This window comes from Quercus robur, chromosome 11 (assembly GCF_932294415.1).
Source record: "Quercus robur chromosome 11, dhQueRobu3.1, whole genome shotgun sequence".
Lineage (NCBI taxonomy): Eukaryota > Viridiplantae > Streptophyta > Magnoliopsida > Fagales > Fagaceae > Quercus > Quercus robur.
The window spans coordinates 46,976,038-46,999,974 of NC_065544.1; the positions used below are offsets into that span (position 1 = coordinate 46,976,038).

General features: G+C 33.4%; 1 protein-coding gene across 1 annotated transcript; it reads left to right on the top strand.

Moving 5' to 3' along the window:
• The first annotated feature begins 4,976 nt into the window (after positions 1 to 4,976).
• Positions 4,977 to 14,173, top strand: LOC126705123 (putative disease resistance protein At1g50180). Its single transcript, XM_050404068.1, has 3 exons — positions 4,977 to 6,033; positions 12,516 to 12,662; positions 12,771 to 14,173. Exons 1-3 carry the CDS (start codon positions 4,977 to 4,979, stop codon positions 14,171 to 14,173), a joined length of 2,607 nt encoding a protein of 868 aa, XP_050260025.1.
• The last annotated feature ends 9,764 nt before the right edge of the window (positions 14,174 to 23,937 follow it).

Sequence of the window (23,937 nt, forward strand, 5' to 3'; positions counted from 1 at the left end):
TATTGAATTAAACAGTTATTTAAAAATGTAAAACCCTGAAAAGTCACAATGTTTGGTGTTTTTAAATGTTAACGTGGCTGAAATTTATGTAGCCACTTGGCTGAAATTTGTGTGTGTGTGTGTGTATAGAATTTTCATATCATACCCAATAAATGGAAGAAGTTACAACAAATAAAGGATGTGAGGAGATTGTAACCTATTGGTGATTGTTAGAATTCCATATAATAACGGCATTTGAAGAGTCTTGGTTAGTGGAGGGACACATGATAAAGTTGAAGATAAGAGTAACATCCGAATTTAAGTAGATGCTCAATAATTGTCAACCGGTAAATCTAAAAATAAAAAATAAAAAAAGAAAATAAATGATGAGATGGTGTTGATGTGGCTTAACTAGAGCGCAACAACAATAAATGCTACGCTTCATATATATATATATATATATATATTTATATATATAATTATCATATCATACCTAATAAATGGAAGAAGTTACAACAAATAAAGGATGTGAGGAGGTTGTAACCTATTGGTGATAGTTAGAATTCCATATAATAGCGGCATTTGAAGAATCTTGGTTAATGGAGGGACACATGATAAAGTTGAACATAAGAGTAACATTCGAATTTAAGGAGATGCTCAATAAATGTCAACTCGTAAATCTAAAAATAAAAAATAAAATAAGAAAATAAATGATGACATGGCACTGATGTGACTTAACTAGAGCGTAGCAACAATAAATACTACGCTTTAGCTTTTAGTAATATATAGATTTATTAGAAAATGTGGGTTCCAGTTAGCTCAACTGGTAAAGTCTCTGATGGTTGTATAAGAGATCTGGGGTTCAATCCCCGCCTACACCAAAAACTGATTGGTGTCTTGGTCTGAAAATAAAGAGCTATTATCAGGAGTGGACGCCATAGGTTAAAAACTCTCTCAAAAAAAAAAAAAAAAAATCTTAGCACATTGTCTAAACATATGAAGTTTTCCTAACCAAAAAAAAAAAAAAAAAAAAAAAAAAAAAAAAAAAAAAAAAACGAAAAAGCCTTAACTCTTAATACTACTTTGATTCCAATAATTAAAAAAAAAAAAAAAAATACAAAAACCTTTCCTAGACAAAACATTGATGTATAAAAGACAAGGCCAAAGAATGAGGAATAAACATTCTTAATCTTATTTAACAATCAACAATAAAATGGGAAGCAAGAATAATAATAATAATAATAATAATAATAATTTTTGAATTGTGAATTCTAAAGATAAAAAACTCAAAAATATAGTGGGCCTAGAGCCTGTTGGGGCAATACACTAATATATTTTAATTTTAATTTTTAATATCCAAACAGGCTTTTGGGGGCCAAAATTGGAAATTAGCACTGTTTATTAAACAATATAATTAGTAGGCACAGTTTTCAAACTATATATATTACTAACATCTCGAGTTTAAAAGACTTGAATTAGGGCTATAAATCGAGTCACAAAAACTCAATTTTCATGGTCTGATTACGTCTGATGTGGCATTTTTTTCCACGTGACGTCCACTTGGAAATCGAGTCTTTAGGACTCGATTTATAAGCCGGCCCCTTTTTTTTTTGACCGAAACAAGGTAGAATAGTATATTTAAATCAAACAAATAGAAAAGGTGTAAGGAAGGGTCTTGAGCCATGCAGGCCTACCCAATAGCCTAGGCACAAGAACAAGGACAGACTACCCACTGCCAAAAGCAAAAAAAAAAAAAAAAAAAAAAAAAAAAAAAAAAAAAAAAAAACGTATAAAATACAAAACAAAAGTTGGGTAGTCACAGAAAAATGTATAAAATACAACTAAAAGTTGAGTAGTCACAATCATTTCATAATTAATTTAATAATTATTTAAAATATAAATAAATATAATAAATTAGTAAAAATTGAAAATTTAACTAAAATAGTTCAAATAAATATAGAAATTGAACTGGTTTAAGAAAACTTAAGAAAGGTAAAATAAAAAAAAAGGTGTGAAAAGTTGGAGTGATGGAAAAAACGAAGGAAACTTAGATGAAAGAAGAAAAAGATAGGAAGAAGACTAGAAGTAAAAATGGCTGACTTATTGTAGAGATTGTTTTAAAAGGTGTGGTGCAGAGTAAACTTTGGGAAATGGAAGCCTTGGGGAAATAAAAATAAAAATGGGTGAAGTTGATGTCTTGATGAGACCAGACATGATGCTGTCAAGTGAATGAAGGGAGTAAAAAGAAAAAAGGTTTTAAATTTGTTTTGGGTTAGAAATTAGATATTTTTACACAATATTTTTATAATATTTTTAAAATAAATTCTTATATCAAATTAATATTTAAAATAACGTAAATTTTATAATAAATTCACCATAAATCTTAAGTTGAAAATGTTTATTTGCAAAATAAATTTCTATATTTATTTGAACTATTTTAGTTAAATTTTCAATTTTTACTAATTTATTATATCTATTTATATGGTAAATAATTATTAAATTAATGGGATAATTACACTTTACCCATCTATGGTTTGCCTCTAATTTGACTAGCCTACCCGTGGTTTCAATTTTGACACTTTACCCACCCGAGGTTCAATCCGTTATTGCTCCGTAACTCACCTCCTTGTCTGCCGTTACTCTAACACGTTTTCTTTCAAAATCAAAACACAAAATAGATCAAACACGTTTGCCTTAATATTATCTTTTGGTTTAAATCTTGGTGAAGTTTTGAATAGTTTGATTTTCCCAGAAACAGGAAAGCATTTTCAAGTGGTTCTAGAGTTACTGCAGAAAGTATGGAATAATTGGGAGCTACGACTGTTGGTCCTACTCAGTCTCACCTTGCAACTGTCTCTCTTTCACTTTGGCAGACAAAGAAGATATAATGTTAAAATAAGGATCCATATCTTTATGTAGTTTTGCTACCTCATGGCTTATTCAATGGCAGCAATTGCACTAGGTGTCATTTCTAGTAAAAACTGTAATTTTGGCAATAATAATCCTAAAGTACATAATGAGCTCACGGCATTCTGGGCACCATTTATGCTGTTACACTTTGGCGGCCAGGACACAATCACAGCTTTCGCGATACAAGACAATCAATTGTGGTTAAGGCGCTTTCTTGCACTAGTTGTTCAATCATGTGTGACATTCTACATCTTTAACACATCTTTGAAGGGCAACTGGCTTTCGCTTCTTACTATTCCCATGATTCTTGTTAGGTTCATCAGGTATATAGAAAGGATATGGGTCATGCGATCAGCGAATAAACCTCCAGTAGACGTTGATGAGATACCTTCATTACTTCGAACTGCCGAGACGGAGGCTGAGACCGAGACGGATGCGAGAACGATGGAAATTAGATGAACCCACAACCAAAACCACGTGAAAATGTTCTTAAGCAATCAAAAACCCTAACTTTTTGATTTGTTTTGTGTTTTGATTTTGAAAGAAAACATGTTAGAGTAATAGCAGACAGGGAGGTGGGTTACGGAGCAGTAACGGATTGAACCTTGGGTGGGTAAAATGTCAAAATTGAAACCACGGGTAGGCAAGTCAAATTAGAGGTAAACCACAGGTAGATAAAGTGTAATTATCCCTAAATTAATTATGACATGATTGTGACTACTCAACTTTTAGTTGTATTTTATACATTTTTCTGTGACTACCCAACTTTTTTTTTTTTTTTTTTGTATTTTATACATTTTTTTTTGTTGCTTTTGGTAGTGGGTAGTCTGTCCTTGTCCTTGTGCCCAAGCTATTGGGTAGGCCTGCATGGCTCAGGACCCTTCCTTACAACTTTTGTATTTGTTTTATTTAAATATACTATTCTACCTTGTTTCGGTAAAAAAAAAAAAAAGGGCCGGCTTATAAATCGAGTCCTAGCACTGTTCTACCTTGTTTATGGCAAATTAGCACTGTTTCGGAAATATTTAGCAATGTACCACTTTTTTAGTACTCGAGTTTCACAAAATCAAGTTCTAAATAGCACTCGAGTTCAGTGAACTTGAGTTTCTAGGTGAGTCGCCAGAGTGGCATTGCTGACCTGGAATTTGAAGAATTAAAAAAACGTGGTACTCGATATTGCGGAAATCGAGTACTTCTTTATAGTACTCGAGCTTAACAAAGTCGAGTACCTTGTTTTTCTTTTCTTTTTTTCTTTTTTTTTTCTACTTTTTGTTTCATACAAAACTTTTACTTATTTCATCTCAACTGCTTATGATCGTTGTGTCCACCATGTTGGGTGCATCATAGCACCGTGAGTCCAGCCCACACTTGATAAAACACCTCATTAAAGAGGTGGTTGGACAAGCCACAAAAGTCAACCTATTTTCTTCTTGGGCAGTGAGTTAGGTGTGTTGGACACGCTGAGGAGAAAAAGAAGAAAAGAAAGGGGTTGATGCATTAAGGAAAGTGGCTAAAGTAAAGTCAAGGCAAGTGAGTTGCATTTATTTTGATTTGATGTCATGAGTGTGAAAGGAAGAGAAGAAGGAAAAGATGAAGAAATAAAAGGAGAGGCCATTCGGCCAGTGAGCAAGAAGTGAAGTCCCAGAGAAAGTGAGAACTAAGTGCAGTCTTCTTACTAAACAAAAAGTAGAAAAAAGAAAAAAAAAAGAAAAAAAAAAGAAAAGAAAAAAAAAAGTACTCGACTTTGTTTAGTTCGAGTACTATAAAGAAGTACTCGATTTCAGTAATATCGAGTACATATTACTCTTTTGATTACACAAATTCCAGGTCAGCAATGCCACGCTGGCAACTCACCTAGGAACTCGAGTTCACTGAACTCGATTATTATTTAGAACTCGATTTTGTGAAACTCGAGTACTAAAAATGTGGTAGATTGCTAAATATTTCCGAAACAGTGCTAGTTTGCCACAAATTTTGCCAAAATGTGGTATTTGGCTATTTTCACCCCACATCTCCTCCATCTCATCCTTCATAGACATTGCTACCTTTAGTTTATCTCTCACTTGTCCTCCTTTCGTAAAAGAGAAATGGCGGAGTTTGTTGTATCCGGTGTAGTAGAAAGGCTTGGTAAATTGCTTTTACAAGAAGCAAACTTCTTGTCCGGAGTGAGTCACCAAGTTGAGATGCTACAAAATGAGCTCAAACTAATGCAAAGCTTTCTAAAAGTTGCAGATACAAAGCAGGATGAATCAGATCTTGTAAGGCAGTTGGTTACTCAAATAAGAGATCTTGCTTATGATGCAGAAGATATCATTGCTACATATGCTCTCAAAGTTGGATCTAGAGGCGTTAAGCAGTGCGCTTGCATCTTGGGTGAAGGAATTACAGTGCACCAGGTTGGCTCAAAGATTGATGTTATCAAGACAAGAATTTCTAATTTGAAACAGAGTTTTCAAGACTATGGCATAGAAAAATCAACAATTCAAGCAGGCAGGCTGAGTTCTTTGACTGAGACGCAACGAGAGCAAAGACAAACATTTTCTCATCCTGAACATGACGTTGTTGGGTTCAACGATGGTCTAAATAAATTGGTGAATTTTTTGTTGAAAGAAGAGGGAGGCAAAAGAGTTGCTTCCATATGTGGTATGGGTGGTCTAGGTAAAACCACTCTTGCCAAAATGGTTTACAACAACCCCAAAGTCAAGCAACACTTTAACTGCTGTTCTTGGGTATATATCTCACAACAATGTCAAAGAAGACCTGTTTTGGAAGAAATTCTGATTAACCTTCTCTCTCAATCTCAAAAGGATGAAATTCAAAAGTCAGATGAAGTAGATATTATTAAGAAACAAAAGGATCAAATTCGAAAGTTAGATGAAGTAGATATTATTAATAAACTTTACCAAGTTCAGTTTGATCAAAAGTGTTTGGTGGTTTTAGATGATATTTGGAATGAGGAGGCTTGGAACAAACTACGTGAAGCCTTCCCAAAGGAGGCTACGAACAGTAAAATTTTGCTTACCTCTCGTAATCAACAAGTGTGTCAGCATGTAGATCCCGGAGGTTTCCATTATCAATTGCAGCATCTAAATGATGTTGAGAGTTTGGAATTGCTTGAGAAGATAGCAATATCTGGAAGAAAAGGTACATGTAATATCTAATCCTACTTTACTTTATTAATTTTCCTTTGTGATAATTAATTTGAAGAATTTGTTTAATTTTATTTTAAAAAATGGGTAAATAAATTGAAGAAAAGGAAGAGTAGATGAAGATGTTACAAGCATAAGACATCCTAATTAATCACTAATTTGTACAATGCATGAAATATTTTTAGATCAAATCTTAACAAGTTTAGATTTAGTTTCTCCAATTTCAATTCTAGCAAAGCTAGATTATTCTACATATTTGGTAACAAATGCCTTTAAAGGAGCATTTTAAAGAATATCAGATATTTAATTATCAACTGGAATGCACAAGTTAAATAAAAATAAGATACATTTATACATTGGTTGTACAGAGAGATAGTTTTCTCTCTCTTTTTTTTTTTTTTTTTTTTTTTTTTTTTTGTGATAGGAAATACTGAGTAATATCATTAAATCAAGAGTGAGAGACTACAAACATGTCATGAGCACACGCGTGCTCTAAAAAGCTAGGGCATTCCTCTAGCCAAACTACATAGTCCTCAAGCTCTTCAACATACTGTGCTAACAAGTGAGCAGGGACATTTCCCTATCTTTTCACATGAGAGAAATAAAAATTCCTAAAGCCTGTGGTTAGTTCCAGTGTTCCTTCCAGCACATTTTGAATGGATGAAGGAGCCACCCCTTCACCCTAGAGAGCCTTGCAAATGATCAACGGGTCACCTTCAAACACTGCCTTTCTAATACCCATGTCCCTTGCAAACAAAGCCCCCACCTCCATTGCTTTTGCTTCTATCTTCGCTGCCCCCAAAGGTGCATTCACTATCTTGCTTAAGGCTGCTATTACCTCCTCGGTTTCATCCTGAATCAACACACCTATTCCCGCTTTTTTCCCATGCTTGAAAACTGCATCGTCTACGTTCACTTTGTACTATTCTCGAGCAGGTGGCTTCCATATTGTCAATGGACCCACACTCGGGAAATCTCCCTATCTAACTTCATTCGTAGCGTGGTACTCTTCCACAAGGTGTAGAGCGGTCTTCAGGATCACTTTTCCTGGCTTGCATTTGCCCCCCATCCTTCTTTCATTTTGAGCTTTCCATATTCCCCAGCAAACTGATATGACCTTCTCTATCAAACCGGGTTAAGTTACTTCCCAATTTTACAGGTTCTGTAAAACATCCAGGAAGGTCCAAGACTAATCAATGATGAATGGCAGAGCAAGCATACTGGACTCCCATACCTCCCGGGCGTGCTTGTAAAACCATAACAGGTGGCACGTTGTTTCCTCAGGTTGTCCACATAAGACACAAACATCATCCTTGGTAATTTTCCTTCGTATGAGGTTATCCTTGGTGGCTAGGATATTCCGGCCTGCTTTCCATGTGAAGTGTCTTAGCTTGTGTGGGAGTTTCATTTGCCAAATACCTCTCCAAACCCATTTGCGAATTGAGACGTTTGAGCAATCGCCCCTGTTCTATTCTATCCTTTCCTCATAGGCTAACGCATATGCCAACTTGACCGAAAACTTTCCAGAATTATTAGTAGCCCAAATCAGCCTATCACGTCTACCAGTCGAGTTTAACAGAATACCCAAAATAGCTGATGCATCCTCGGCATTGAAACACTAGTTGACCATCTCCACATCCCATTCAAAAGCATCTCTGTTTATGAGGTCCTTAACCAAAGAAACCCGCAGACTCAGATTTTCTAGAGATACCACCATGTAGGTGCTTGGTCTTAGCACCCATTTATCGCACCAAACTCTAATGTTATCTCCATCCCCCACCTGCCATCTAATACCTTTTTGCACCACCCCTTGTACCGCCATAAGGCTCCTCCATGCATAGGACGGGTTTCTTCCTATATCAGCCTCCACAAAGCTACCATAAGGAAAATATTTAGCTCTAAAGACTTGGCAAAACAGGGAAGAGGTGTTTGTTTGCAGCCTCCATCCCTATTTCGCTAAGAGAGCTAGATTGAAAAGCTTCAAGTCACGAAAACCCAAAGCCCCTACAGAGAGATAGTTAGATGTACCTTTCGTAATATTGTATTTTATATAGATAAATACGTTTGATTAATAAGTTAAACTCTTTTTTTTTTTTCTCTTTTTTTTTAACAGGTTAGAATTAATAAGCTAAACTTAGTAAAGCATAATAAGCCCAAATACATATAGTCATATACTAAACTGCTAATCTAGAGTTCATACATGCAATTGACGTAGACATTTTAGTGATTGGTTAAGACTTCAATGATTTGAGTGGCATTAGAACACCAGCATCAGATGTGCCAAATACTAAATATTGGGCATTATGCACACCAAACAAACAAAAGCTCACCATTATCAAATGTTTTAAATCTCAAAATTTTTAGCATTAAGCTACAATGACATTCTAAATATGAGACAGTACGGACATATATGCTAAAACTTTTTATTTTTATTTTTATTCATCTCTCTCTCCTCCGTACTCTCTCTCTCTTCTCTGTCTTCTCTTATCTCTCTCGCCTGTGTCTTTTTTGTCTCTCTCAACCCACCTCCATAGCAACAACAATCAAAGATCCACCTTCAACAACACCTTCGCCAATCACCACTGATTACAGCAAATAAAATCACCGGCAAAAACCACCAAGCACCATCTTTAACCACAAAATCCACCAAACACAATCATAGGCAAAACCCATTGATCACAACATGCTCAATCACCAGCCAAACCCATCGATCCTAGCAAACCCAATCACTGGAAAACCTCACCGAGGTCACATCAAACAAAATCACAGCCAAACCCATCACTAGGCAAACCCATTGCCTCTTTCTTCTCTTACTGAGATCGACCCTCGCTATAGGAGGAGATCAACTGGTGGAGATCGGCATGGAGGAGATTAGCTGAAAATTTTTCCTTCGGTGGTGGTGAGTTTCAAACATGTTTTAAGTTTTTTTTTCCTCCCATGGTGGTCACCAGAGAGTTTTATACATATTGTGATTTGTGATTGGTTGTTGGTGGAAGTGGGTAGTGGGTTTGAGGTGGTGGTGGTGATCAGGTTTTTTTTATTTGGTGGTGGTGACTGGTGAGTTTCAAAGAGAGAGAGAGAGATTAGTGAAAAGGAGAGAGAAGAGAAAGCTTCAGAATTTTATTTTAGAGAAGTTGGCAGAGAGCAAGAGAGAGAAAAAGAGGGAAATAATTAATGTTATTTTAATATTTATCTGTATATATTAAAAGGTTTCAGATATTAATTAATGATTTTTTTTTTATTGTCAAAGATATCCCTAATTTAATTAATCTAAACTAATCAAAATGGAGTTAAAATAGTAAATTTTATCCTCAATAAATTCCTACCCACGTTGAAATAGTATCGCACATTCTTTTTAAAAAAATGAAAGTATATATTAAGAAGATTCAAAAATTAGTTATTGATTTTTTTCTTTTTACTGTTAAAAGTACCCGTAATTCATTTCAAAAAAAAAAAAAAAAGTATCCGTAATTTAATTAATCTAAACTAATCAAAATGGGGATAAAATAATAAATTTTATCCTCAATAAACTCCTACCCACATTGAAATACTATCCCACGTTCTTTTAAAAAAAAATAAAAGAAAAATACCCCGGCCACCCAAAAAAAAAAAAACACTCCCAGTACTCCAAAACACTCCCCACGTTCAGCAACCAAAAAAAAAAAAAAAACTCCCCACGTTCAAATAACGCTCTATCAATTATCTACCCACGTAATCTATCAAAAATAAATAAAATTATCTACCCACGTAACTTCTCACAAATACAAACTCATCCCAGTAGTTAAAAAAAACACACACACACACTTTCTATCAAATATCTACCCACGTTCCTATTGAAAAAAAAAAAGTTCTATAAAAAAAAAAAAAACTCCCAGTACACCAAAACACTACTCACGTTCATTAAAAAAAAAAAAAAAAAAAACCTTCTCAGCAGTTGAACTTCTCACAAATACAAATGCATAATATTCATCACACCCCTAGGAATTTTTTGTAATTGAAAAATGAAGTAATTTCAAATTATAATCCTCTAGGTATTTTGTGATTGGAAAATGTAGTAATATCAAATTATAATAGATGCAAATTATTAATTTTTTCTCAAAATAATAGAAGAGCCTCTGAGCACGCGCCTAGTATATATTATTTTAATGTATAGAATTGAAGAATAGAAGATGTGATATAATACGAATTGTAAAATAGTGTGTTAAAATAATAAAGTAGCATTTTTTATCTGTTAAAATAACATAATTATTGAACATCTGATGATGATGATGCTTAGTACCTCCCTTACCCCACCCCCCCCCCCCCCCCAAAAAAAAAGAAAAAAGAAACCTTGTGAATGAAGGGTGTGATGAAATATATTAATCTAAAACTAAAAGCAAAACAAAGTGACAAAGAAAGATGACCTATGATGAAAAATTAAAACACTGAAAAATGCATAAGCCAAAACAGATTTACCAAAAAAAAAAAAAAAAAACAAAAAAAACAAAAACAAAAACAAAAAACAAAAAACAAAATGCAAGAGGCACGAGCACAAATTAGAGTTGCAGATGGAATCAGGAATCCATCATATAAATAACATAACCAATTAAAAATCAACCAAAGGAAAAAGAAAATTGAATAAATAGGAGGAGTAATCACCTTTTGGTTTTGTTGTGTGCAAAAATGGAATGAATGAGAGAGAGAAAGAGGTGAACAGAGAGTAGTAGAAAATTTATGGTAAAAAGATGGAAAATGAAGCATTGGGGTAAGAGTAACAATAGGGTGTGAAATTATGGGGGAGAAGAAGAGTAAAAAGGAATGAAGAGGAAGGCGGGATAGAGTGCAGAGGTAAGATTTGGATTGGATTAACAAAAAATTAAAGAAGAAATAAATTGATTTTCCAGTGACGCGGTGCAACAAGAGTTTAGTGAAATTAAATCCTTAATTATTAAATATTGTATAGATTTAGTGTGAAATGAACAATTATGGTCAACTAGTATTTGAAGACATAAAGAATAAAAATGTTCAATATGAATAATAGTAAAACATAGAGAGAGATTTCTCTAAATTTTATGACCAACAACACTTAGGTTATAAGCCCAAGGGGTTGGTCTAATACTTTCCAAGATCTCATGAGGTTCATATGATACTGGGTTCAAATTTTTAGCTAAGATGTTAAGGCCAATTCCAATATATTCCTTCTTGTAATTACCAAGTTTGTGTGGAACCATGAACTTATACACACTTACGTTCTATTTGTTTCATTGGAAAACCTTTTGTAAAGATAATTTTCAATGTTTTTCAGTATTTGGTAGCATCATAAAAAATGAGTTAAAGGAAAACTATTTTTGGCCAACAGAAAAAATATGACTTATTTTTAGAAGTTGTTTTCTATTAAATTTTTTTTGGAAAACAACTCTATCTCACTGTATGTTAAATAAAGGAATTAGGAGACTTCTTTTTAACTCATTAAAGGTTGCTACAAAATATAGGAAAATGAGATGGTTTTATAGAAAATATTTTTTTGAAAAATGACTCATTTTCTATAATAAAATGTTATTGCCGAAACAAACAGAGGGTTAAGGGTTTCTCAAAAAAATACTATGTTGAACAATAATTGAATTAATGCTACACATTAAAACCCATTGTACAAACTTAAACTTGAACATATTATGTATAACAATATATCCAATTAATTTTGACATTTAATTGGGTTTTGCACGATAGCCCACTTGTAACTCTCTTGGTGGTTTCATTAAAAAAAAAAAAAAAGTGTCTTGGTGGTAGCCGTTGCCTTGGGTTCAAACCCTACCTTCACCAATATATTACTTAACCAAAAATAAAGGGATTACTTTCAATTCCTTGTAATAAATGCAAATAATTAAGTGATTGACCGTTATCTAACTTTTAGACAGACGTCACAGACCTAAGGTTCGCATTTAAATTTAAACCTTGCACCAGCAAATGATAATTCTTTACTAGTCTTAATCCGTGAGACAAACTTAGATAATTTAAAATATAGCCAAATAATGAAAAAAAAAATTGTAGGTCGACTTATTATTTTTGTGTTTTTAATCTAGTAAAAAATCGGTGAATGTTTCAAAATTATTTAAATATAATATTACCGCACATAAAATGAAATTAAAACTTATGATTTAAATTAAATTCATTTTAAATATTTTTACAAAATTTAAAAATTAAGCAATAGTAATAGTTTTTTTTTTTTTTTGGTTGCTGAACAAGAGTAAGAGTCAAAAATATAGTATGGTCCATATGCATGGAGCAAATTTCTCCAAGTGGATGTAGCATCAATGGTTCATCTCTAGGCTTTCAAGTCCTAAAATATAGTTTCATTTTTTGTTTTTAAATACATACATACATACATATATATATATATATATATATATAGTTTCATTTTATTATTTTAGTTGTTGATGTTGTGGTTCTTGTTGTTCAAGGAAAAAAATGGTATTATTTTGTTTGTTGTTGGCTTTCCAGATTGTGTGACCAAAACTAAAACTAATGTGGAGAAGTTTGGAAAGAGAATGATTGGATATTGTGGGGGTTTACCGTTGGCAATCATTGTACTTGGAGGTCTTTTGGCAGCAAAGCAAACACAAGATGAGTGGGGCGATGTGCTTGGATGTATTGAATCATACCATCATGTAGAACAAAACTTACGAGTCAACAAGGTTTTAGCTTTAAGTTATTATGATTTACCTTGCCACTTGAAACCATGCTTTCTATATCTAGGCCATTTCCCAGAGGATTTTGAGATACCTACAAGAAAATTGATTCGAATGTGGATGGGAGAAGGTTTTATATCACAAATTCAGCACGAAGGAGAAAGAGAGGATACAATGGATGATGTGGGAGACCGATATTTAAGAGAGTTAGTGCAGAGGTGCATGGTTTTGGTGGGGAAAAGAGGCTTACATGGAAGGATTAAAACTTGTCGAATGCATGATCTTATGCGGGATTTTTGCGTATCAAAAGCCCAAGAGGAAAATTTTCTCCATTTCACCAATATTCTTTCCATGAAACAATGTGAAGTGCAAATCGGTAAAGTTCGAAGACTTGCTATCATTCCGAAATCTGGTGATAATTACATTGAGGGAGTTAAATTCAAAGAATATCCTTACCTCAGGTCTCTTCTCCACTTTATGCCTAGTCGAAATTATTCTCAATTTAAAGAGTCTTGTTTCAAGAAATTCAAGTTGGTTAGAGTCTTATATTTGGAGAATTTTAACAAAGACAACAAAAAATTACCTAAAGACATTGGATGTCTCATCCACTTGAGATATTTATCTCTCAAAGATAGCAATATAAATAAGGTGCCATCATCTATTGGCAATTTGAGGTGCTTGGAGACAATAGATTTGCGGATCCACTCAGACGACTCATATGAACCGATAGTGCCAAATGTGTTTAAGTATATGAAACAATTGAAGCATCTTTATTTACCCTACGTTTATAGGGTACGTTTTGAGTTGGAACTAAGTAATCTTAGTTATTTGCAATCATTGGTGAGTGTTGATCCCAAAACCATCCAAATTCCCACATGGTTCAAACTTAGCCGTCTTCAACTTCTTAAAGTGAGGATTAATAAACAGGCCCAAGATGCAACACAAATACTACAAATACTAATATCAAGGTGTCCACATTTAGAAAAGCTAAATATATTTAAACCCATAAAGAAGCTTCCAGAAGCTCACCAATTCTCTCCATATCTATTTAAGTTGATTTTATGGGGGACTAACCTTGAGGCAGACCCAATGGCAACGTTAGAGAAGTTGCCCAACTTAAAACTCCTCCGCCTTTTTGGCAGCTTCTTTCAAATGAAGAATATGGCTTGTTCTGAAAGAGGATTTCTTGTACTTCAAACTCTTGTCATTGGTTTTTGTGACAACTTAGAGCAGTGGAGGGTGGAGGAAGGAGCCATGCCAAGTCTCAGCCATTTGACAATTGATAGCTGCCAAAGCTTGAAGACTATTCCAGATGAATTGAGGTTCATCACAACCCTCAAGGAATTGGAGATCAAACACATGCCAAAGTCATTCAAAGATAGGCTTCATGAAGGAGGACCCGATTTTTACAAAGTCCAACATGTGCAGAGAATGGTAATCAGGTACAGTAATGAATTCTTGCATATTTGATAAACTGTGGTGGTCTCTTGATTTTTGCCACCGTTATTAACAATTTGTTCTTTCTTTTCTCCCATTTTTTTGGGGTCTTTCAACTTTCTTTTCATTCCTACAGCGTGAATATATATTGGTTGGTGTCAATTATACAATTTGAAGAATATGATCGCACAAACTCATTAAATATATTCTCTGATGCCTATGTGTAGTGATGTAGAGAATTGTTTGTTTGGTGATGGTACTCTGCCTTGTGATATTTTGTTGGCTGGTTTGTTTTTGCATTAGTGTTTGCTTTCTTGTTCCGCTTTGTTGGCTTTGCTATGATTGCACTCTTTGTTGATGTATTCTGTTGAATAAAAGAAAACCAATGTATCATTGGATACTTTCAGTTATGTTTATATCACAACATTTTAGCTGTATATTGTTTATAGTGAAGTCAGTTCAGTCTATCATTATGTTAAGCAATAGCACAGTATCATATTGATTTGGTATTATTAATTAGCGTGGATGAAAATTGTTGCTTTTTTCATATCAATATAGTAACTAAAACACTAGTTATGCTAGATGGAACTTCTATTCCTTTCAGATTTTTTGCCATGATTGGAACTCTATAAATTCAACATGATACATAATCAGAGTAGTAATTAAGAAGCAATTTGGTTGTTCTTAATAGTAATTTAAATAGTTCTAGTTGAATAGCGTTAGGTAAATATGAGTTGTAAAATGCTTATTGTATACTAGAAGATGAGTTTCTTATTTAGTTATACTATTGTGATTAGTGAGGAATCATAGCCTTTGATTTTGTAGGATATTTGGTTTTGAAAATTTTATATCAAGAGTAGTATCAAATGATTATTTATGTTCTCCATTTCTCAGTATACCCATAATTAATGTTTTAGGTGAGCCTTGAGTTGATAACCAAATGGAAGTTTAATTTCTTTACAAACATTTTAGTATTTTCAATTTGGACAACTCAGCTTAGTTTCACTCTAACCTCAACGATTGTAAAACTTTCTTTGCCTCCATTGGCAATGAGAAAAATGCTAGATTTTACCTGATGGCAGGTATTTTTGGATTATAAAGGTCTCACAAGATTGTACATGGGGCTACAAAGCTGTCCTAAAACTTAGAAGTGAGGTTAGGAGTTTCATAGTGTTTAAAGTTGGGGATGGTCGGAGGTTTTCTTATGATATGATAATTAGGATCCTGTTAGGATCCTTTTCATGGAGTATAGCTTTAGGATTATCCATGGTGCAACAACTAAATCTGAGGCAAAGGTGGATTCTGTTCTAAAGAACAAATAAGGGTTTGGAAACCTGCAAGGTTCAAAGAATTAATCACCATACAATGCCAGTTGTGTTTGGTTGAGATTAAAGATGAAGATAAAGCTAAGTGGTCTGTGACTAGATCAGGCTGGTTGCTCTTGTGCAGCCATTTGCAATGAACATACTGCTAAGGTAGATGAGGTGGGGTGGTGGAGACTGTGGTGGTTTAACCTTACTATCCCCTGGTTCTGTTTATTAGTTGATTAGGAGTCAAAACAAACTGACAACTAGAGAAAGATTTGCTTAGCGGGATTATACCGGTGGCTGTTTGTGTGTGTTTTGAGAGTAGAGATCATATTTTCTTAGAATGTTCTTTTGCCAAGAAAATTTGAGACACTATCATTATGCACTGCATAGTTTCAGAGGCTAAGTGCAACTAGCATGATTTAATGAGCTAGGGCATTATCAAGGGAGAAGCCTGAGATTATCCATCTGTAAGCTTGCCCATTGGGCCAATGTATATTAGGTTTGGTCTTGGAGAAATGCCATTATACATAATGGGTTAGTGTGGCTTGAAGAGCAGATTTTGAGAAGAACTTAGAAGGATATTAGAGGTTGATAGGAATCTTAAACAAATTCCAAATATCATTTTTGAACAATACTCTCTACTATAAATGTTTTTGTTATTCCAAATATTTGTGTGTTACTGATGTTTAGGAGGTGTTTTGTTTTGGTGTGAAAGTTTCTGTAATTTGTTATTGCCTGAGCTTCTGTTGTGTTAATTTGTAAGAATCTAGTCTCTTGGGATAAGGTTTGGGATTTAATAGCCTCTGTTGTATTCTTTAGCCTTGGGTTCACTGTCCCCAGTTTTTGTAGTTTGCCTAGCTATTGTCTATTTTGTTCTCTATTAATAGCATCCTTCACTAATTCATCCAAAAAAAAAAAAAAAAACTAAGATTAGCTACATTATTTAGTCATTCTTAATATAATTTTTTTAAAATTATAAATTTACATTCTCAAATTGTTGAAATTGTAGGAGTCATGTTTGCTGTTAATGTCCTGTGAACTATTGTGTTATTCAATCTTCTTCTGCATCTATCTTATTGAGCAACAAAAAAAACCTGTCAGCATTCCTTGCTCCTAGACTTATATTGGTTACCTCTATGGCCATAATGGTTGTTTGTGTTTTGTTCATTTATCTTTTTCATATTTCTGTAAACCTCTAGGCATAAGACTCAATGTTGATTGAAATTCAATTTTTTATTTTTAAAAAAGAAACATTAAGAAAAAAGAACTTCACAATATCATTTACAAGGAGTAAAAATTGAATTGCAATTTATACACTTATTTATTAGGTTCTGAACTCACAACTTACCTCTCCATTATATTACAAGAAAATTCTTCTCCACTTCATCTTGTGGTGGTATCTTATTTTGCCACTTTTATTAACGGTTTCTTCTTTCCTTTTCTCCCCTTTTTTGGGGTCTTTCTATTTTTTTTTTCTAGGTCCTTCTACTTTCTTTTCATTCCTACAGCATAAATATAGTTCCAAATTTTACTTTAATGAGTTCATGTCTATGGTATATTTCATTTTTGATGTTTTGGGCTTAATCATTCTCTTTCGGTTTTTTTTTTTTTTTTTTGCAAATGAGATCATTTATGTTCTACAACTAGTACAAGTTGGTGTCAATTATACAATTTGAAGGATATGATTGCACAAGCTCATTAAACATATTCTCTGATGCGTATTGTTTATCTCACAACATTTTAGATGTGTATTGTTTATAGTGAAGCTAGTTCAGTCTATCCATGTGTTAAGCAGTAGCACTGTATCTTATTGAACTAGGAATATCAATTAGCATGGGTAGAAATTGCTGATAGATAATTGGAACACTATAAATTCAACATCATACATAATCAAAGTAATCGTTAAGCAGGAATTTGGTTGTTCTTGATAATAATTTATATAGTTCTAATTGAATATATTCTTAGGTGAATATGAGTTGTAAAATACTTCTTGTAAACTAGAAGATGTGGTTCTTATACTATTGTGATTAGTGGGGAATCATAGCCATTGCATGTGTAGTACAGAGTGGTATCAATTGATTATTTATGTTTTCCATTTCTCAATATACCCATAATTAATGTTTTGGGCAAGCCTTGAGTTGATAACCATATTGGAGTTCTATTCCTTTGCAAACATTTAGTGTTTATAACTTTCCAAGAGCCTTGTAGCTCAACTGGCTGGCACCTCCCTAGTGTGTCCATGACATCTAGGGTTCAAATCCCCCTTCCCCTGTTGTAACTATCAAATTATCATTTTGGTGTTTATAACTTGAATAGCTCAGCAGTAGTTGCCTTTCAACCTCAAGGATTGTAGAACTTTCTATGCCTTAATTGGCAATGAGAGGAGTACTAGATTTTATCTCATGGTAGGTATTTTTGGACTATAAAGGTCCCACGAGATTGTACATGGGGCTGCAGAGTAGTCCTAAAACTTAGAGGTGAGGTTAGGAGGTTCATAAATTTTGATGCGGGGGATGGTAGAAGGTTTTCTCATGACATGATAATTGGGATCCTATTAGAATCCTTTTCATGAAGTATAGCTTTAGGATTATCCTGATGCAGCAACTAAATCTAAAGCAAACGGGGATTCTGTTTTGAAGAACAAAACAAGGGTTTGGAAACCTGCAAGGTTCGAAGAATTAATCACCACACATAGCCAGTTGTATTTGGTTGAACTTAAAGATGAAAATAAAGCTAGGTGCTCTACAACTAGATCAGGCTTATGCTCTTGTGCAGCCATTTGCAATGAACATAAAGCTAAGGCAGATGTGGTGGAATGGTGGAGACTGGTGGTTTAATATTGCTATCCCTTGGTTCCCTTTATTGGTTGATTAGGAATAAAAAACAAATTGACAACTAGAAAGAGATTAGCTTAGTGGGGCTATACTGGTGGCTGCTTGTATGTATTTTGAGAGTAGTGAGCATTTTTCTTAGAATTTTCTTTTGCTATGAGAATCTGTGACATTGTCACTAGGCACTGCTTAGTTTTAGAGGCTAAGTGCAAGTGGCATGATCTAATGAGCTAGGACATTACCAACTTGAGAATGAAAAGCCTGAGATCATCTATTTTTAAGCTTGCTTTGTGGGCTGCTGTGTATTATATTTTTTTTTTTTTGAAGAAGAATCTGTGTATTATATTTGGTCTTAGAGAAATGCCATTATACATAACACGTTAGTGTGGTTTGAAGAGCAAATTTGTAAAAGAATTAAGAAGGATGTAAGAGGTAGATTAGAGCCCAAAACTAAATTCCAAATATCATTTCTGAACAATATTCTTTGCCATATATTCTTTTGCTATTCCAAATATCCATGTTCTGTTATGGTCAATGTCCTATGAACTTATTGGGGTCATCTATATTCATTTGCATCAATCTTTTTGTGTGAACAAAACCCCATTAGGACTCTTTGCTCCTATATTTCTCATGGTGCCCTGTACGGTCTTTGTGTATTGCTTTTACTGTTTGTGCATGTTTTGCTTTGTTTTGCTTCTGCATTATAAGTTAAAACCTATTTGTTAAAATTTTGTCTCTATAGATGTCTTCTTAGAATAGGTTTCCAAAGAGAGATCAAGGGAGTAAAGACTTAAGACTTCTTGCCATAGCACTTTAACAAATAAATTCTTCATGTTTGTTCATTTACATTGAATGATTGGAATCCATAGAAAAGGAATTTTTCCCTAATAATATTTAGCAAAATGAAGCTGTTATCTATTCTTTTCTTGAAATTTCGCACTTATTTACAAGAAAATTCTCTTGTGGTGGTATCTTAATTTTTGCCACTATTATTAACAGTTTCTTCTTTTCATGTTCTCACCTTTTTTGGGGTCTTTTTATTTATATCTTTCTTTTTTGGTACTTGTACTTTCATTTCAATCCTACAGCATAAATATATTGGTTGATAGTGTAAATATAGTTCTAAATGTTACATTAATGAGTTCATGTCTGCATAATATTTCATTTTAATTTGTTTTTTGATGTTTTGGGCTTAATCATTCTCCTTTGGTTTTTTTGCAGGTGAAATCATCCATGGTCTGCAACTGGTACGAGTTGGTGTTAGTTATACAATTTGAATGATATGATTGCCGAGACTTATAAAACACATTCTCTGATGCTTATGTGTTGTGATGTAAAGAACTGTTTGTTTGGTGATGGCACTCTACACTGTGATATTTTGTTGGCTGGTTTGTTTTTGCATTAGTGTATTTGTTTTAGTGTTTCTTTCTTGTTCCGCTTTGTTGGCTTTGCTATGATTGCACTCTGTGTTGATGTATTTTGTTAAATAGAAAGAAAACCAATGTATCATTGGAGGAGAAACATAATTCTTCATTTAATATGGGATTCCTCATATTTCTTTGAGTAATGTTTATCTTACAGCATTTTAGATGTATATAGTTTATAGCGAAGCTAGTTTAGTCTTTCATTGTGTTAAGCAATAGCACTGTATCTTATTGATCTGGGAATATCAATTAGCATGATAAAAAGCACTACCTTTTCTGTATCAATTTAGTAACTAAAACACTAGTTACGTGCAATTGAGAAATAAATTCATGATATTTAGATGGAACTTCAATTCCTATTTGATTTTATGCCATAATTGGAACTTTATAAATTCAACATCATACATAATCAAATTAATAATTAAGAAGCAATTTGGTTGTTCTTAACAGTAATTTAAATAGTTCTAGTTGAACAAAGTGTTGGGTAAATATGAGCTGTAAAATGCTTATTGTAAACTAGAAGATGAGGTTTTTATATAGTTATACTATTGTGATTAGTGGGGAATCATAGCCATTGCATTTGTAGAATATATATATATATATATATATATATATATATATTTTTGAAAAGATTATGTCAAAAGATTATTTATGTTTTCCATTCTCAGTATACCCATAATTAATGTTTTAGGCAAGCCTTGAGTTGATAACCATATGGGAGTTTTATTTTTTTACAAAAATTTTAGAATTTATAACTTGAACAGCCCTGCATGGTTTCACTTCAATCTCAAGGATTGTTGAACTTTCTATGCCTGTATTGGCATTGAAAGGAGTGTTAGATTTTACCTCATGGCAAGTATTTTTGGACTATAAAGGTTCCACAATATTGTAAATGGGGCAGCAGAGCTGTCCCAAAACTTATAAGTGTGGTTGGGAGGTTCATAAAGTTTGATTTTAGGGATGGTAGAAGGTTTTCTTATGACATGATAACTGGAATCCTACTAGGATCCTTTTCATAAAGTATACCTTTAGGATTATCCATAGTGCAGAAACTAAATTTGAGGCAAAGATGGATTTTGTTTTGAAGAACATAAATAAGGGTTTGGAAACCTGCAAGGCAACAAATTAATCACCATACAATGCTAGATGTGTTTGGTTGAGCTTAAAGATGATAAAGCTAGGTGGTCTGCGACTAGTTCAAGCTGGCTACTCTTGTGCAGCCATTTGCAATGAACATAAAGCTAAGGTAGATGAGGTGGGATGGTGGAGACTGTGGTGGTTTAACCTTGCTATCTCCTGGTTGCCTTTATTGGTTGATTAGGAAAAAAAAAACTGACTAGTAGAGAAATTTGAAAATTTTGGAACAAAGATGTACTTGTATTCAACATTCAACTATAAAGAAACTGTAAATTAGAATGGAAAAATATTCTAACAAAAGAGAGGTTTGAAAATTTTGCATCTTAGAATCATTGTACATTTTTAGACCTTTTAAAATACAACCAGATTAACCTAGTCAATTAGCCAAGTGATTACTTAGTCAAATTATTCCAATTTAGGTTAACACAAAGATTTCATATCATTGTAAAGTGCAGAAAATAAATAACACAACAATATGATAACCTAGGAAAATCAAACTGGTAAAAAACCTGGGGAGGATTTAACCTAGCTATCCTTAAGGTAAAATAGATTCATTATGAAAGAATTGAAGTTTACACAATAACGACTTAGACCACTAACATCCTATTACTACCTCGAGTAGAAAACTTACTACCACGACCACATGATAGCTTCGAGTCTACGAACTATTTCTTTCTTGGATTCACAACAAGCATAAACACTCCCGCTTATATATCTTTAAGCTCTTTATGCAGCAACCAAACTGATCATCAAGTTCTTGACATAATCTTGATTCTTGATAACCCTAAGTATATGTGAAGGCAAACACCTCGAGATCTTACAAGGGATTCACATACACAGCATAAACAACAACTATAAAACGTGGCTAGGGTTTTTCCTTTTATACTTAAAGCAAAATATAAAACCCTATACGTCAAACAGGCTTAGACTTGATCGATTAAGTCTAATTTTCGATCGATCGAACCTTGTAGAAAGTCAATAGTAATTTTATGCAATTACTTGATTCCAACCTTACAAACAAATACTTTGAGCAAGTTTAAAACAAGACTAAACATTTTGATCATGGTTTGCCAACATTGCGTAATGAAGTTTTAATGCATTTAAATTTAAAGTCTTAGAACCTAACAAACTCAATTCCAACTTTACAAACAAATACTTTGAGCAAGTCTAAGACAAGACTAAACGTTTTGATCATGGTTTGCTAACATTACATAATGAAGTTCTAATACATTTAAATCTAAATTCTTAGAACCTAACAATCATTATTGATGTTTTAAAGGAATTAATTAGTTTAAATTTCTCTGAAAAACCTAAATCTTGTTCCTTGACGAAAATAAGATTTCTAGTTAATTAATCTTCCCATTTTGAATTAGAATTTTTTAACTGTGATGTCAAGTTTGATGAAAAAGAGAACTCGCACCACCATAGAGACACCCAACCATTATTCTTATAATTCATGATATTGTTAAAATCCAAATTTATTCAGTTATGCTCCTGCTTCATCAATCATGTTCTCTCTTTGTTTACTAAAGAATAAAAAAATTGGCCCTGCTGTATGCATATGCAAAAAAGTAGACAGTGTGCGTGGACTGCCGTGTTTCCTTCTGTTGTGCTCACTAAAGAATAAAAAAATGTTAAGGTATGCACTGTGCAAAGATGCTCCTATATCCATGTTCTCTCTTTGTTTACTAAAGAATAAAAAAATTGGCCCTGCTGTATGCATATGCAAAAAAGTAGACAGTGTGCGTGGACTGCCGTGTTTCCTTCTGTTGTCCTCACTAAAGAATAAAAAAATGTTAAGGTATGCACTGTGCAAAGATGCTCCTATATGGGTAATTTCACCAATGACCTCGACACTACTAAATCTGAAGATCATGGACTAGTTCAAATTAAAGAAATGGAACAAATGAAAAATAATAATTTTTTGTCTAGATGAAAAACTCTTGCCAGATCACTTTATGGGTAACCTTTACCTACAAATAATGCAAGTTTATGCAGTGTCTTGGTGCTAGAATGATTTAGTTTTCTTTAGTGTTTTTCGTATTAGGGCATGTAGCTCTCCACTAAGTTAATTAAAACTACCAAATAATGAAATCAGCAGGCAGCTGCTCTGGCTAGTAAGATTTCCAAGCTAGTCAGAAATTCCAAATCCCGAATGTAGAGACTTGACTAGTTTAAGAAGACATGAGATGGAGAAATGGTTGAAATTCAAAATTTAAAGCATTTATACAACTAAAAAAGAGATTGTTGCGACTATTTTAACATTCTTTTTCACTTTGGACCAAATACCTACCTCAATGCTTATAATGTACTGAACAGGGGACTTTATCAACAATAAGACTCCTAGTGCACTCATGTGTTCATATTCTTATCACAATAATGAATTATAAGTTCTATAATTAAAAATTAAAGCATTCACAAAAAAAAAAAAAAAAAAAAAAATACAACTAAATGAGATTGTTCATCTAGGATTCCTTGATAATGAAGATTCATCTGTGTAACTCTTCTAAAACATGTGATTTTGATTATATGTTGTAGCTTGGAACATCTTCCATTTTCCATGCGTCCACCAGGATAGGTTGCCTTTGAATGGTTTTCTGTTGAGACACAATTACATTTCCATTTACTGAAAAATATCATAGTTCAATTGGAATTGCTTCAACTTCACATGCTATTGATTAATTACTAGCTTCAGCTTCACATTGACCAGAAACCATTATTTGTTTATCCAGCTCTTGTTGTTGTGACAAAGATGAACTTTTTAGTATTGTAATTATTAGGGGCTTGCTAGCCATTGCTTTTGAATGAATGAAACACAAAATTTATTTAGTGAGAGTAGTATCAAACGATAATTCATCTTTTTAATTAGTGGCTGTGATAAATGAGTGTTACTAGAGCTAAAGATCTCACACCCCCCACCCCTCTTATCTCTAAATATACCTATAGTTGGCATTACTGAAAACATTGAATTAAGAACTGTGGGGGAGTTTAATTTTCTTTCCAAAAATTCAACATACAGACACATTGTTTAACGGTGTTTGATACTTGCTCTGCATTAGTTGTATTTCAACGAGCATTGCTTCTTCATCCAAACA